The sequence below is a fragment of the Eumetopias jubatus genome, unplaced genomic scaffold (genome assembly GCF_037043125.1).
Source record: "Eumetopias jubatus isolate StellerSeaLion01/CBP00866 unplaced genomic scaffold, mEumJub1_p1.0 scaffold_12, whole genome shotgun sequence".
Classification (NCBI taxonomy): Eukaryota; Metazoa; Chordata; class Mammalia; order Carnivora; family Otariidae; genus Eumetopias; species Eumetopias jubatus.
Window position 1 is genome coordinate 62854168 of NW_028274818.1, and position 18169 is coordinate 62872336.

Sequence of the window (18169 nt, forward strand, 5' to 3'; positions counted from 1 at the left end):
TGACTCAGTTGCCTGATTTTGTCTCTGTGGTTTCTGAATCTTTGAATCTTTGTGTACTTGTTTATTTTTTAATCCATATCAAACAATGTACATTAAAATGTAAACAGACAGTTTGAGATTATTTATATTTGCCTTTTTTTTTTAAAGATTTTATTTATTTATTTGAGAGAGAGAGAGACAGAAACAGCATGAGAGGGGAAAGGGTCAGAGGGAGAAGCAGGCTCCCCGCCGAGCCGGGAGCCCGATGTGGGACTCGATCCCACGACTCCGGGATCATGACCTGAGCCGAAAGCAGTCGCTTAACCAACTGAGCCACCCAGGCGCCCTATATTTGCTTTTAACAAGTTCCAGGGAGACTAGCAAAAGTGGATCACATTAACCAAATTTAAGACCTGAAATAATTTAAAGCTAGACTTCAATCCTTAAAAGGTAAGTCTAAATCCGAGTTTATCCTTTCTTCTAGTGCCAACATAAAATGTATCGATGTACCATGACCCCTCTTTGGTAGGCCCTGGATTCCAGAACATGATTCCTAGGTCTGACAGTTACTCCAAATGTCAACATCTCAGACACTTCTAGAATTGGCAGGCACCCCTAGTAAAATAGTGAGCTCTTCTCTCTGGGTTTCACCCATCTATAAAGTTTTGGTCCCATAATTCTTCACAGCCAAATTGCCTCGTGTATGTCTTTTTTTTGTTTTTGTTTTTGTTTTGCGTGTGTGTGTGTGTGTATGTGTGTGTTTTTAAACATTTTGTCCATCTTTCTGGAGAGTTCTTAGGTGGACTACTGACCTAAATTACCTCATTCACCACAATTAAAATATATATGTATGCTCTGCAAAAAAAGTATTGGGCCCAAATAGCTCACTAATCAAAGAATTCATGCAATCTTCTAATTGCTAAGTAATGTTGGAAAATGTACTCAACTTGGAAAACAGAATGGAGACCCCCCCCAGGAAGCAAGTAAATTTTCCTATTTAAAGTATATATACTACTTATATGAAAATGAATCAATTTTCTTAAGCTGATCATTTATTTAAAAATAAACATTTAATTAAGATGTCTAATATAAAATGTCTAAAATATATTTAGTATGCTACTAAAGCTCAATAAGCCATACTGTAATATGAACTTATAGTAGTAATAAGGGAAACCCTGATATTGTAAATACATATAAGGAAGTGTTATAGGTAAAATGATAACAAGTTTGCACTGAGACAGTGGTGCTCTAAGAAAAACAATGTTAAGTTTGGAATGGGGACCAAAGGAGAGGAATGAGTTGTAAGTGGGGAAGTATAAGATGAGCTGGCACAGGAAGAAACGAGCAAGGGAAGGTATTTCTAGCATAGGGGCAAAAGAGCCAAAAAGAGCCACAAGCGATGTGAGAGTCACTAAAGAACTAGGACTTGGGAAACTCTAAGTAGTTCATCGTAGTTGTAACATAAGGGGGTATAAGCGTGCACAAGAACATGGGTGTGTGAGTGCAGCAGGGCCATCGTGGTGACAATGAAAATGATTAGCTCTAAGAAAGGAAAATAATCTGGGTCTATAAAGTGGATGTTCCAGTATAACAAAATAAACTAGACATGAAAATCGTATTTCATAGTTGACAGTGAATAATTTGAAGTGCATTCATTAAAACCAGGGAAAAATGTGTGTACACTATTACAAAAAGCATTACATATTATTTAAAAACAAAAAAATAATAGACCATCCTACCTGAAAGGAAGAAACAAAGTTACTATTATCTGCAGATGCTATGCCTGCAAAAGCTAAGAACATTTTAGAAAAAACACACAAACAAACAGCAGTAACTGGAGTTTTGCTTTACTATATGTTTGCTTTTACTTGAAATTTTTTTCCTTTCTTAATTTTCTTATTTCTAGTTAAGGCCTTTTCTCTCCCTTAGAAGTTAAAAGCTTTATAAACCTTCTTTAATTAAAACCATGTGGACTCAGTGCTAGAATGATGGAGAAGTCAAAGGGGAAAAAAAAGAAAAAAAACCCTAAAAATACAAATATTTACGTATATGTGCCATCCATAATCAGGGAGGACAGAATGGATTATTCAATGAAAAGAAATGAAGAACGGAGCTGATACAATGGTCTCATCCTTTGGAAAAAGTAGATTCCAAACTTCTATCATCCAATAAAACAAATAGATGATTTTTTTTTTTTGTGAGAGTAGAGATATATATTACATTTACAAAAAGAACGGATTTTAGACTGGCAGACATAGCATAGAAAATACACAGCTTTTCCAGTTCTCACTACATTTTTCTAAGTCTTCATTAACATTAAAGTCATATAAATTCTCCAAGCACCAGATTCTAGATGAATGTAGAAAAACACACCCCATGGTAAATATAAAGATGCTGTTTTTTCATTTTTACTAAAACTGCTTTCTCCTAGTCATAAATGCAAATAAAAACTGATTGTTCAGGGGCGCCTGGGTGGCTCAGTCGTTAAACGTCTGCCTTCGGCTCAGGTCAGAATACCAGGGTCCTGGGATCATGCCCCGCGTCGGGCTCCCTGCCCCATGGGAAGCCTGCTTCTCCCTCTCCCACTCCCCCTGCTTGTGTTCCCCCTCTCGCTGTCTCTGTCAAATAAATGAATAAAATCTTAAAAAAAAAAAAAACTGTTCAGAAAAGTGGTGTGATATATATAAGTGCAGGAACTATTTTAAAGTCTTAAGATATGGCATAAATCCAGCTTTGCAAACATAAATGGCAAAATTAATCATGCTTCAATGTAAATCCACTAAGAATAATATTTTCAAAGACTATATAGTGACATGGGAAAAGTTCCATTCATTCAGCCAGTCAACAAATACGACGCTGGATCCTGGACTATGCTGTAAAGATAGAATAGAATATCGAGCAAGGAAGCTACGATCCTTGCTAGTCAAGAATCTCACGGTCTAGCAAGAAAGGCAAACAAAGACTACAGTGCTGATATACTTGATATAAAAGGTGCAGGGAGATACGCAGTCTATAGCAGGGGCACCTCTCTCATCTACAAGAGTCAGAGAAGGTTTTGTAGGAAATGTGGTATTGGAAGCTCAAATCTGACAGATGAATAGTAATTAGCCCAGTCATGGTTATGGGTGGAACTATAAGCAAACTGAGGACTTAGCAGATAGAAATGCCCACGGAAGACAGGAGTGGACAGGGAGAAAAAGACATACAGAATTGTATATATGCTCAAGACCTAAATACATCTGCAGAGAATAAGACTGGGAGTGTATAAAAGAAAATAAGATCTGCCCTTAACTCTGGTTATAAAATTATAACTCATTTCTAGTTCTTTTCTATTTTTCTTTCCTTTCTAAAGTAATCGCACATTGCCATTTACTGTTTACTGATTGAAAAGCATTATTACAATAATACTTTACTATTTACTATACCTTATGGGAGGTTATTTTTGTTTTAAATCTTAGACAAGTCTCCTAAGACCTGCTTTATTCATTTGGAACATAAGGCTAGTAACATTTAACTTCACAAAGCTGCTGATTTGGATCAACCATGATAACATCTGTGCAGGAAAATGGTTTTGTGGTTGTGGTTGTTGGACTTAACTCAGTCACCACCAGATCAGAGGGTATTAAAACAGAACCGGGGGGTTGGGGCAGGGGTTGCAGGAATGCATAGATCAGGAGGGTGACAATATGGCCAAATGAAGTTGCCACTCCCCTCTTTAGCAATGAGGACAGTCGATGGCAATCAATCCTGGTACTGTTTTTCTCATGGAGCTTAGCCCCAATCTCAGAATCCTTCCCAAGCCCAATACTTCAGGCAGTCCCTTGCATAATGGCAATGCTACTTGAAACCTTTTGCTATTACTAACCTTAAGATTCCAAATATAAACACAATCAATTCAACCATTTTAAAGGTAGTTTATGTTATAAAAATGTCCCAATTTATATTTCAATTTTTAAATGTCCTGGTTTTTGTTAAGAAGACTATCTTATAGCAGTTCTAGAGGTTTTGATTTAATATGTTCCAAGCCTCTGTTATTCACCTATTATACCAGAAACAATTATTAAGGGACTATAGGATTTTACAAATATGTTCACATATATTTACAAACGGTGAAGTCAGATACACATATATCTTTATACCGAATGTTGCTTTTTCATGAAATAGGAAAAACAAATTTCTTACCTTTCCTCTGGAGTATCTACATGAAATGTTCTCTCTATAACAGTGGTCCACTGGAGACATCTGATAATAAATGTGTTTGGCTTTGGTCGTTCTGTTTTCATTAACTGGCATTCTAGAAATAACATAAAATGTCTCTTTGAATATACTTATATTTAAACCACGAACTAAACAGTCAAGAACGACAGAGTTCTGTTCTAGGCGAAACTACTGTAACCTCACAGCTTTCCATGGACCTCCACCCAGGGTTTTCCCAACTGACCTCAGTCTTCTTTTCCAATCCAACACCCATTCTGACCACATGCTCTATTAACCAACCAAACTGGATGACTTAAGTTTCCCCAAATACATATTGCTCTGCCCTAGCTTTTGCCCCAGCTGCTGGGGCCCCTTTGCCCTAGCTGCTCTTACTGTCTGGAATGATGTCCACTGATTTCACCCCTACCTGCATGTAAGCACCTACACTCAAAGCCACACCTATCCTTTAAGGCCCAGAGCCAATCCTACACTTTCCATGAAGCCTTTCCTATCAGCCTGGTCCTAAACCAAACATTCCCCTCTCCATATTCACATTACTTATTATTGTATCCCTCACCTGCACTATCTTATACTATTATGTATCATTTAAGAAGGTATCCGTATCCCTCACCTAGATTATATAGAGGATAGGCCTTTTGACCGTATATACCACCTAAACTCTTAGTGATCACAGCCCGTGGAGCCAGTTGGTCAAAAGGGATAAATTATGTCAGGGAATACCTCAGAAGACTTCAAAGAAAAGTAGCATTTTGTAGTGGCTGAGAGTGTGGATTCTAACACCAGTATTCCTGGATTCAACTTCTTTTCCTACCATGTAACCTTGGACAAGTTAATTAATCTCTCCAGTCTTCAAGTATTAAAGGGGGAACAAGCACCTACAACATAAACTTGGTGCAGGAATTAATAATAAATCAGCACAAGACTCAGCAGAGCATATGACATATAATGAGTTTTCAATAGACGTTAGCTATTATCATCAGGTGTATACCTGAGCTGGTCTTTAAGGATGCATGGTATTGGACAACAAGACAAAGTAGGGTAGGGTTGTTTACTGACACTGCTCTTTGGAAGAAACAATTTCCCCGCAGCTGACAAGTCAGCTGTGTTTTCTCAGTGTCTGCCTGTTCTGTTCTACTCCATCACTAGCGACCATCAACTACCATCTCTAAGTCTCTACAGGACCCAGGCATTAGCCACATTGGACTAGCTCATAGACTCCTTGCACCCCAAAAGATCATTCACCTAGGATCTCTGCTTAGTTTTTTTCTCTTTTCTAACAAGGTTTCATGGTTTCAGCTATCATCATCTCTTGGTTGACCAATATAAAAATCTGAACTTCTTTCCATCTTGGATCTGTATTTTGTGATACCCGTGATTAACTATACAGTGGATGTATCTACCTGGTTGAATTACTGGTTCCTAAAACCTACTATCTTTCCTCCCGATTCTGTTCCTTCTCCTGGCTTTCCTAACTTTCCTATCATCCAGACTGAAAACATGGGGGGTGCTCTTGTTTGATACCGGTAATACATGCCATTACCTGGCTTTCACCAGGGATGCAGTTCTACTTCAGACTTTCACTGCCGAATGCCTCAACCTCCCCAGGTGCCATAAAGCTCTTCCTACACAGAAACATGGGAGGGCTGGATCCATTACTTAAAGCTAGGAAGTGTATCCTAAAAGACGTTGGAACTCGGGACTTGTCATGATGAGCACAGGGGGAGGTATAGAAGTGTTGAATCACTATACTGTGGCTCCTGAAACGAATATTACACTGTATATTAGCTAAATGGAATTTAAATAAAAACTTAAAAAAAAAAGACATTGAACTCGTCCAAAAGCAAATGGATCTCTCCTACCCTTGGTCTCCTGCCCACCTCGGCTTCCACTCCCTCCATCTCAGCCAGCAGCGCCTCCATCCTCTCAAGTGCGCAGGTCAAAAGCCCTGGGCTCACCTTAAGTCCTCCTCTCTCTTCTCCTATCTCATTCTGGAAATCCTGTTGGCTCCGCTTTCAAAAGATATCCAGCATCACTTCTCACCTCTTCCATTATTATCGAAACAAATCACCTCTCTCTCACGTAAGCACTCTGAAAACTCTAGAGCAGCTCTCCTTGCCCCTCACTACAGTCTGTTCTCAACACATGCAGAAACCTTCTTAACATGATCAACTGTGGAAAAAAACATATATACATCCTGCAGCGTTTCCAATTCACCAAGAATAGAAAACAAAGGCCTTTCAATGATCAACAGGGCCCCTATGTGATCTGGGGCTCCCACCCACCCCACTTAAGTTCCTGACCTCCTCACCTAGTTAGTATTCTCTCTCAGGCCCCTCTGCAGCCCGCCCACTTCCTTGCACTTCCTCGAATGTGTACTGCACCTCCTCCCCCAGCACTCTGTCCCCTCACACAGCCCACAGCTAACGCCTCACCACCTTCAAGTGTCAGACCAGACCTCACCTTTTCACGGACACCTACCTTGACCGTGCTGCTAGCACTGTGACCTGCACCCCTCACTGACCGTGCTACTAGCACTGTGACCTACATCCCTCATTGACCGTGCTACTAGCACTGTGATCTGCACCCCTCATTGACCGTGCTACTAGCACTGTGACCTGCATCCCTCACTGACCGTGCTACTAGCACTGTGATCTGCACCCCTCATTGACCATGCTACTAGCACTGTGACCTGCACCCCTCATCCAGGACGCCCCCACCCCTCTTACCTGCTCTACTTTTTATTTCATACCATGTTATCTTCAAACATACGAAATGACTAACTTAGTATCTTTTTTGCTTCCTATCTCCTCAACAAGAACGTAAGCTCCACTGATATATTCTTAGCCCAAGAACTGTGCCCATCTGTGCCTAAACAGTGTCTAATTTTTAAAAAAGATTTATTTATTTGACAGAGAGAGACAGAGTACAAGCAGGGGGAGCGGCAGAGGGAGAGGGAGAAGCAGGCTTCCCGCTGAGCAGGGAGCCCGATGCAGGACTCGATCCCAGGACCCTGGGATCATGACCTGGGCCGAAGGCAGACGCTTCACCGACCGAGCCACCCAGGCGCCCCAACGGTGTCTATTTTTCCTGATAGCAGACACTTAATGAACGCTGTCCAAATGGATGAATTCTGATAGCACTAATCCAACAAGAAGGTAATTTTGATGACATAAGAAAGAGGAGTAAACTTCTGGAGCAACTTATGCAGTCAAGAAAGGATGGGATCTGCGGGACAAGTAGAGGGCTGGCTCTAGTCAGGAGTACAGGCAGTTTAGTGACAGAACAAGACATGGAGACAAAAGGGCCCAAATGCAGTCAAGGGTATACAAGGCAAGCAGGAGCTGATAGAAATGATTTTCTTGTTGCTCCTATTGTTTTCAGTGAATTAGTGTGTAAAGCCATCTTTAAGAATCAGGTTGGAAGAAGATGCGCCAGTGCTCTGCGAAGAGAGGAAGTCTCCAATAGCCTTCTGGGAGAATGAAAGAGCAAACAGACTAGGGAAATATAACATGACAGCTGGGCAGCATCAGGAACCCACTGGAATGGAATGATCAAGAATTCAAGCTAGTGCCAAGGATCACGGTTGTGTATTTTCCCCAGATACATTCAGCTACATGGGTGCAGGTGGGGCACAGAGGCCTGGATTTCAGCAAAGCTGTAATTTAACCAAGTAAGTCTGGCAAAGCAAGAAAGAGAAGAGAGGATGCAAGACATCTTGGTTGAGAGAATCCACTGATGAATTTAAACTGGGTAAGGAGGAAAGTGAGAACCTGGTGGTGTGTAAGATAATGAAAAGGTGGTAGATTCGACAGGTCATAAAATCTATTGTTTCACAGTGATATTGTACAGCAATGTTACACACCTTTTGAGGCCTGAATGTTAAAAAATACCAAATACGGAATGCCAATTTATATTCTTGTTTGAAATCTGAAAGTTTTAAAATATCAACACTATAAGTAGGCATAGCTTACATCTATCCCTATAAAGCACAGACCCAATCCGATTCTCTTTGAAGACCACTGTTCTTCCAATATAGTTCCTTCTTCACAAAACTCCTATTAAGTTTCTGGCCAGGGTTTAATCCAGGTTAACGTGATGTCCTAGTAGAAATTAGGAATTACGGGCCCCACACTCCCCCACAGCGCGTGTGACGTGACAGCACGTGAGGGGACACCATCAATACTTCATGAGAAGTGACTGAGTGGCATTTAATGTGAAGAATGGAGGACAGACACTTCAAAGATGAGCAGGTTTCAATCAGGTCCTTCTGAAGCCTAGTTGAACAAAAATGTTACTATGAACAAGCAGTAAAATAGAAATAAGCCTATATTTTATATTTTTTATATACTCTATAAATGAATCCTATTTCTAAATAATACTAAATTGAGACGGTAAAAGAGACAAGCAGCTACCAAAACTGACTCAACATATTCAAGCGGTATTTGGGTCAGTACCAAGAGAAGAGGACACTCCACCACCAAGTCCCAGGGTTTATTGCTGTACAGAAAACAGAAACAAATGTGGTTAAAGAGCTGAATCTGAATTCCGAACAGTTGACACTTGAAATCACCATGTTTGAACAAGTGGGCCAGGAAACAGAAAAACTTTGGGTTCTTTTATGCTAGCCATAATACAAAATCATGAACACATCCTATAGCTCGCCCTAAAATGAAGAAAAATATGGAAGTTTTCAGAACATAGTTCATGTCTGAACTCTCATTCTTAAAGGGGACTCTTACTTTTTCCCCAATATTGCGTTTTTTTAATTTAAATTCAATTAGCCAACATATAGTACATCAGTAGTTTCAGATGTAGTGTTCAATAATTCATCAGTTGCATATAACATCCAGTGCTCATCACATCACATGCCCTCCTGAATGCCCATCACCCAGTTACCCATCCCCCACCCACCTCCCCTCCAGCAACTCTCAGTTTGTTTCCTAGAGTCAAGAGTCTCTCACGGTTTGTCTCCCTCTCTGATGACTTCCCATTCAGTTTTCCCTCCCTTCCCCTACGATCCTCTGTGCTGTTTCTTATTTTCCACGTATGAGTGAAACCATATGATAATTGTCTTTCTCTGACCTACTTCGCTCAGCATTAATACCCTCCAGTTCCATCCACTCTTATTCTTAAAGGGAATGGTGGCTAATAAACAGATTAGCCAATACTTCTTTAGAAGAATATTTTCCTTTTAATTATGTAAAGGTCCCCAATTCAAGCTGGGCCACATTAAAATTTTAAAACCCAAAGCAGAAGCTTCAAATAACAATTCTGAAAAGCTATTACTCAAATAACTAGCTAGAATTTCTGGAACTACTTAACACACAAGAAAAAAGCATGTGTTCTTATATAAAATGCCAGGTAGCTAACTTTTATTATATCACAGTCCATAATACTTTCCAGCAAAGTATTTGTTGTTACACTGGTACTTGAGTTAGTTATACTAAACTCACCTGAGCAAATTAAACTACAAGCTAAATTTCAAGTGTTCTGCTTATTTTTAGACACTCTGAACCACAGGCGACCAAGTTTATTTGAAGCTGTAATTACTCTGTAAACTGGAGGCCAATTAGAGGGACAGTAACACGCCAGATCAAAAAAATATATGCCAAAAAGAATTTTTATATCACCTGTTCAGAATTTATTAAAAATATTAGATTTTACTTCAACCTCTAGAACCCGTGAAATGCTAATTTCTTTCTTTTAAAAATAAGTTCTACTAATATCCAACGTGAAAAACAAAGGCATAAGAGACTCTTTACAGTTAAATCACATAATGAAATAATGCTGTCAGTTATAATGATGATACTGAGATTGTATTTTTGAGCCCCCCGATATAATACCATTGTGGATTTCTTTAAAGGGGCCAGAAAGCATTTCTTCCTTTTGTTTAAAGTTTTTACTATCTGGGAGCACAAAAGCATAGGGTGTCATTAAGACTCAACACATGCGTCCTGAAGAGATTCATTCAGTCCAGAGAGAGCGAGGAGTGTGGCAGGTGCGCCGGTAAAGAGCGGGTCCCATGGAGGATATCTGCTCTGTGATCACTATGTGCCAGGCCCCACAGGCACTGATGGGCCCTCAGTGTCCCCCATTTCATCCAGAGGACAAGCCTACGAGGTGTTCTTGTCCTCTGTTCCATAAATGAATGAACTGAGACTAGCCAAATAACTTGCCCCAAAACATACAGTTTGCAAGAAACTATATAGGGATCTACCCTCAGGTCTACCTAAATCCAAATTCCATGCTCTTCTGGAGGGAATAAACTGCTAGGAAAGTGTCTTAAAGGCTCAGCAGCCAACTGTCCAAGGGATGGGACAGTCCGCTCCATCTTCTACACCTCCCCATACCCTCCCTACAAAGAAATCCAGGACATTTTTCACCTGAGAGGGCCCCAATGTGTTTACCCCTGGCTCTGAACACAGCCTAAGGATGGACAGGTATGAGGATTATCCCCTAGCAGGATCCAGACCCGGGTACTTCCTGCTTCTCCAAGTAGGCATGTAGAGGGAAGGTGACCAAGAATGAAGAGCAGAAGGGACAGAAGTAGGTAGTAAGAAGGCAACAAAACCTCTGGGTGCTCTTGCTGCTGGGTCTCACACCCTGCAATACCAACAAAGCTAGTAAGATTTTTCAATTATTGATGATGGAAAAGTAATCGCCAAACTTGCACTGATCCAGCTCCATGTTTCTAGCGGTTTCTGTCTGAAATATCTCCCTATTAACCTGGAGTCAACATAGCCTTCTCCACCTAAGGAGACAGGACAGAAATCCAAGACGTTCTTACATTATATTTCATAACACAACAAATTCTATAAATGAGGGGAGTAAGATTGGCTTACTAACACTATACTGTACTCTAGAAGATGTTTTTCACTTTATGATACACATTTCAATTCTAACATTTTAATTACCATAAACTTCATTACTCTGGTTTTTTAACATGGGATACTATTTGTGGACTGAAATCATGACATGTTAAAGTGAACCTCTCCTGATACATTTTTCTTTAATGAATATGATCACCACAGATACCACCATTTACCGGAAGTAGACTTTCAGAGCCAACATGTTTCCCATCAGCATTTCTCCATCTTGTCTTGTCCACCAAATCCTGCCTCTAATTAAACAAACAAAGGAAACACCTCCAGAGTCCTCTGGAATAACTGCTTTCTGCCCACACTCTGCACACTTGATTTCAAGTAAAAATATACTATGGTCACTGTGGGACAATAATTAAGATACGAAACGACATAAGCATTTACTAACAAGAGTTACAAGAGGCACGCAACACCTAGGGAACTCAAAACATATGACCAGGCAAGCTGCTTTTTGGTTTTGTTTTCTGCAGTATAATAGCCACGGATTCTTTTTTCTTTTTTTTAATTGTGGTAAACAACAACAACAAACCACAAAGCATAAAATTTATTTTAACCCTTTTCAAATGTACAATTCTATGGCATTACGTACATTCACAATGTTCTGCAGCCAAGCTGGTTTTTGAACTCTTTGCTTTATTTATTCTCACTGTATAAATCATCTATGCTTACTGTAGAAAAAGTCATAAACAAGGAGAGCTAAAACTGAAAGAAAATTAACCATCATCCTACCACACAGGCAGAAACATTGTTAATGTTTTAATGTACATTCTTTCTGATCTTTCCTAAGCTTTTTTTTTAAATAACAATGAGACCAGGGGTGCCTGGGTGGCTCCGTCAGTTAAGCATCTGACTCTTGGTTTCGGCTCAGGTCATGATTTCGAGGTCCTAGGATCTAGCCCTGCATCCGGCTCTGTGCTCAGTGGGGAGTCTGTTTGAGACTTTCTCTCCCTCTGTACCTCCCACTCATGCTCTTTCTCTTTCCAAAATAAATAAATAAATCTGAAAAAGAGAGAGAGAGACCATAACATATGGGACATATTAGGTAAGTGCTCTGCTCATTTCATATGTTGTGAATTTTTCATTTCAGTAAATGAAGGTCTACATCATCCTATTGAACAGTGGCACAGAGCCCTACTATATTCAGATATCACAGTAGGTAGTTTATTATAATAACCTATGAAACAAATAGAAGTGGATTATCAGATGTAAGCAGGATGACATCTAACCATTTTAACATAGTTTGCTATTGGGTACTGTGTTAAAATCTGAAAAATAATCATAAGCACCAGTTTTGTTTTAACTAAACAAGAAAAACTAATTTAGACTTGCAATATGATGAAAGTGGGATTTAATAGCAGAATTTTAAAAGAATTTGACAAGAATGTATATTCCAACTTCTCTAAGGACAAAGTCCATGCTCTTTGATTACCTAGTCCTGTGCCAAACACAACCAGTCTCAAATGAATAAACATAACGAGAGAATATAGGACAAATTTAGTCATGTAACTAGTGAGATGACACTTCATTGAAGCAATCAGCAGAGCTTTCCAGAAGAGGGGCCTTTCCACAGGTCACACAGCCTTGTCTCCTTATGAAGTGAATGTAACCGAAGTGGGGGTGTTGGTAGAGGACATAGAACTCTTCCAGACCAGTAGAGGCTTAAGGGACATGCCCATCAAATACACCGTGTGGTCCTTAATGTATTCTGCTTTAAACAAGCCAGCTGCTGACGATATTTTAGGTGACAACCGGGGAAACCTGAATACGAATTTTTTTGTTAGATAATATTAAAGATTTCTAAGTTTTATTAGGTGGATAGTGGTACTATAATTATGTGGGGGAAATTCCTTATTGTTTACAGAGATCTGTACTCAAGGATTCAGGGATAAATGTCATCATATCTTAATTTACATTAAATATCTTAATGAAATGGTAATGTAAGTCTGGTAAAATGATAACTTTTAAGTACAGGTAATGGACATAGGAGAGTCCAAGCACCTATTCTATTGATCTGTATGTCTGACATTTCCCATCACAAAAAGTCAAAAATAGAAACCCCCTCCCGGATAATATTAGATTCTTTCCTCAAAGTATGTACCAAAATAAACTACCAAAGGCTTAAATGGCTGACAGTGGAAAAGGAAATTATTTTTTAAAATATAAAATATACAGGAGAATGCTGAAAATGAAACCACTTCTAGTTAATTAAACTTATTTAATGCAACTGAAACTTCAGAATATCTCACTGGGCATTTCAAAGTTTATAGGAATCACTGCTGGAATAATCAGCTTCTTTAGTATCGGACTCTCACTTACAACCTAAATGCCTTGCACCTCTCTCTGTATCAATGGGACAATCTCTAGTCACACCCCCTCATCAGCACTTACCAGCACACACCAAGGTGAGGGAACCATAAACATACACACAGACCAAGAGGCATGCTTTCCCTCCCCTAACTGCCCCTGCTAATCAAAACCACACACTACAGTCGTGGCCTTTGTCTGTCACCTCTCCCTAACCATCATCAAGGCTGTGGTTAGGGTCTCTCCTAAAATCCCCTCATCAGATATCTTCTCCTTGTTCTTGTTTTCATTTCTTTGCTGCACCTGATGTTCTTGGCCCCCTTCCTTCAGGTCTCCCCCGCCCCCGTGGCCCCAGGACACCGACCTGCCCAGCTTTGTGTCCATCTCTCTGACCACTTCCGAGTATTCTTTCTTAGGATCTCTTCTCCCAACTGAGCTGCTCCCTTAGGCTCAGGGCTTTGTGTTAAACGTTTCTTTTCTGATAATTTTGTCCTTAATAAATTCAGACACTCATTAAGTAAATATTTATTGTGTGCCAGCAGCATGCCAGGCAAACAAGCTAGGCCCTGGGTGTAGAGGGGTGAACAAAATGAAGTCCCGATTTTTCACACTTGGATTTTATGGAGCAGAGGAGTGGTCAAGTAATAACCAAGCAAAACAACTAATTTATAACAGAGCAGGTGCTTGTAAGGATTACAGAGAGAAACGAAGCAGGGCAACAAGCTGAAATGACAGGGAGGTGGTACTACTTTAGAAGAAGTGTTAGAAAGGGCTTCCTTTAGTAAACGGAGGCACCAGGCAGCCATCTGTGGGAAGAGTGATCCAACTGGAAGGAACAAGAAGTGCAAAGACCCATGGCTGGAAGGAACAGGAAGTGCAAAGACCCACGGCTGGAAGGAGCCCACAGATGTGTCTGAGAAACAGCAAGGAGTCCAGGGTGGCTGGAAGAAAAGGTAAGTTTAGGACACGGTAGGAAATGAGGTTGGGAAGATCTTTAATGACCTGGTAAGGGCTGTGGATGTAATGCTGGGGAGGCTCTCATGGGGCTTTGCCTCAAACATCGCCCAGTGTCTGATGATTCTCAAACCTGAACCGTCCATGTGGCAAAGCTGACATCTCACTCCTGAGGCCCTACTATTACCTGATTCTCAACATACCTAAACGGGTTTCATTTTTTGTTTCTGTCTTTTATCCTTCAAACTGAAAATTATCACATCGACAGTGTTTCTACTCAATTTATTTCTGTATCATTTTCCTAATCACCCAAGAAACACATCGTCAGTCATCCTTGACTCTCTTCCAACCCATAGCTAAGCCAGCAACATTCATCTGAACAATTCTTTCATAAACGTCTCTTTCCACTGGTGACAGCCAACCAGGCACTAATTACCAAAATCTGGATCCCTGAAATGGCCTCCCAGACTGTCTCCCTTTGCCCACCCTCCTCCCTGTCCAGTGTGTCCCACCTATTACTGGCCTGATTAGTCGTACTCAAGCTCTTATTCCACAGGTCATTCTCCTTCTCAAAAATCTACTAATCTACTAGTCTCTGCAAGAGAAAGCTCAACCCCATTAGTCTGACTTTTTAAAGCTACTCATAAGCCGGAATCTTTTTAAAACTTTATTCCTTGCCATAAAAACAATGAGTAGCCCACCAAAAAAACTACTAGAGTTGATAAATGAATTCAATAAAGTCACAGAATATAAAATATGCGGAAATCTGTTGCATTTCTGCACACCAATAATGAAGTAGCAGGGGCACCTGCATCTGGGTGGTGCGGTCGGTTAAGTGTCAATTCTTGGTTTTGTCTCAGGGTCTCAGGTCATCATCTCAGGGTCATGAGATTGAGCCCCATGCTGGGCTCCACGCTGTGGAGTCTGCTTCAGATTCTCTCTCCCTCTCCCTCTGCCCCTCCCGCTCATGCTCTCTCTCTCTCAAATAAATAAATAAATCTTTTTTAAAAAATGAAGTAGCAGAGAGAGAAATCACCAAAAAAATCCCCTTTACAACTGCACCAAAAGAGTGAAATATCTAGGAATAAACTTAACTAACCAAGAGGTGAAAGATCTGTACTCCAAAAACTACAAAAGCACTGAAGAAAGAAATTGGAGACATAAATAAATGAAAAAAGATTCCCTGATCGTGGATTGGAAAAACAAATATTGTTAAAATGTCCATACTACCCAAAGCAATCTACAGATTTAACACAATCCCTATCAAAATATCAATAGCAGTTTTCACAGAACTAGAACAAATAATCCTAAAATTTATATGGACCCACAAAAGACCCCAAGTAGCCAAAGCAATCTTGAGAAAGAACAAAGCTGTAGTCATCCAAACAGTATAGTATCAGCAAAAAAACAGACACATAAATCAATGGAACGGAGGCCCCAGAAATAAACCCACACTTATTTTGTCATTTTATCCATAACAAAGGATGCTAGAATAACCAGTGGGGGAAAAGACAGTCTCTTCAACAATGGTGGTGGGAAAACCGGACAGCTACATGCAAAAGGATGAAACTGGACCACTTTCTTACACCATACACAAAAATAAAATGGATTAAAGACCTAAATGTGAGACTTGAAACCATAAAAATCCTAGAAAAGAGCACAGGCAGGAATTTCCCTGACATCAGCAGTAGAAACATTTTTCTAGATAGGTCTCCTGAGGCAAGGGAAACAAAAGCCAAATTAACCTATTGGGACTACACCAAAATTAAAAGCTTCTGCACAGCAAAGCAAATCATCCACAAAACAAAAAGGCAACCTACTGAATGGGAGAAAATATTTCAACACAAACAAACAAACAATCTGATTTAAAAAATGGGCAGAAGAGGTGAATAAACATTTTTCCAAAGAAGACATCCAGATGGCCAACAGAGACGTAAGAAGATGCTCAACATCACTCATCATCAGGGGAATGCAAACCAAAACCACAATGCGATATCACCTCACACCTGTCAGAATGACTAGAATCAAAAAGACAAGAAATAACAAATGTTGCTGAGATTGTGAAGAAAAGTGAACCTTTATACACTACTGGTGGGAAGAGAAACTGGTACAGCCATTATGGACAACTGTATGATGTTTCCTAAAAAAATTAAAAATTGAACTACCATATGAACCAGCAATCCCATTCCTGGTTATATAGCCAAAAAATTTAAATCTGTTCGTTACAGCATGATTTACAGCAGCCAACTTATGGAAACAACCCAACTTCCCTATGATGGATGAATGGATAATGAAAATGTGATATATTAAAAAAAAATCCGCAATTTCATGGATGAACATGGATGACATCCGAGGGCATTACACTAAGTGAAATAAACCAGAGGGAGAGAGAGACAAATCCTGTATGGCATCACGTGTGGAGTCTAAAAACAACAGTGAGTACTTTCTCCTGATTCTTTCTCTTTCTTTCCTTTCTTTCTCTCTTCTTTCTTTCTTTCTTTCTCTTTCTTTCTTTCTCTCTCTCTCTCTCTCTTTCTTTCCTTTCTTTCTATCTATCTATCTATCTATCTATCTATCTGTCTATCTATCTTCACTGTCCCTTAAACATTCCCTGATTCTTCTTTTCATTTCAGGGTACAACACAGTGATTCAACAACTCTGTACGTTACGCTGGGCTCCCCAAAGGTGCAGCTTCCATCCGTCACCGCACAAGGCTATTACAATACCACTGACTATATGCCCTACGCTGTACCCTGTAGTCTGTGACTTAATCATTCTGCAGCTAGAAGCCTGTACCTCCCACTCCCCTTCTCCCATTTTGTCCATTCCCCCCACCCGTCCCCTCTGGCAACCATCAGTTTGTGCTCTGTATTTACAGGTTTGCTTCTGCTTTTGTTTGATTTTTAAAAATCTCCCTGAGTATTCTTAACTTCAGGATTTAATTCATACTGCTTCCCTCACCTGAAACACTGCTCTTCCCTTCTACCTAGATTCTGGTCCCTGAAACTCTCTAATGATCCCAGTCCTTACTCTCTACTCCTGAAGACCTAGTGCACTTAACATCTATACTCCATATGCTGGTACCCGATCACACACTGTTATGTACAGACTGCTTCATGTGCATCTCCTTAACTATACTGTAAGCTTCAGGGGATAAGGTACTTCTAATTGTTCTGTTTTATTCATCACAGCCAGAATTCAAACAAACAAAGCTTCAGAAAACATTTCTGATGCAACGGAGTTTATCACAACTAATCCTTTTTCTCTTGTAAAAGAATCTCAATATTTTCAAGTTCACATGCCTTTAGAAACACAATTTACTTTATGATCCCTCCCCAGACCCAATCTTACTTATTTTTTCAAAATCTAATTGTATAGTTTACTTTACCTGTATGTATAAACAAATCCTGATAACTTCATTTGAAAAAAAGTATTTAAAGCCTACTCAATCCCTTGATTGTAGAGCTATAGAGCTCTAACACTTAAGAGACAGCTTTCTTTCCCTAGTAGAAAGGATTACATTTAGATTACAGAATAGTTAAAAAGGATTTTTCCCTTGGAGAAAAATTAAAAGGTAGGCCTATCTATTCAGAGTAAAGCACAGAACTGTCCAAAAAACAACTCAGTGAATTTCGGAAGATTATAAACCAACAATCCTATTAATTTCATTAAAAACACATACAGAGATAACCAAAGAGTCATTATTACATCTGACCTATCTGGAAAACCCTCTAACTTCTTGTAACTTTAAGGAGAAGACCGATATCCCTCCATTTGCATTCGGGAATTCTGACTCCAAATAAGTTATCCTGACTTTAAAAGGTTTCAATCAC

At 39.8% G+C, this 18169-nt stretch overlaps 1 protein-coding gene across 4 annotated transcripts in view; it reads right to left on the reverse strand.

Annotated features, from left to right (window-relative positions):
* AKT3 (AKT serine/threonine kinase 3) overlaps nt 1-18169 on the reverse strand; it is a 316408-nt gene that overhangs the window by 151178 nt on the left and 147061 nt on the right. For all 4 annotated transcript variants that reach the window (XM_088017172.1, XM_088017171.1, XM_028111550.2 and 1 more), the window contains one exon: nt 4162-4273. In XM_088017172.1, the coding sequence (XP_087873298.1) occupies nt 4162-4273 (112 nt within the window). The remainder of the gene's footprint in view (nt 1-4161; nt 4274-18169) is intronic.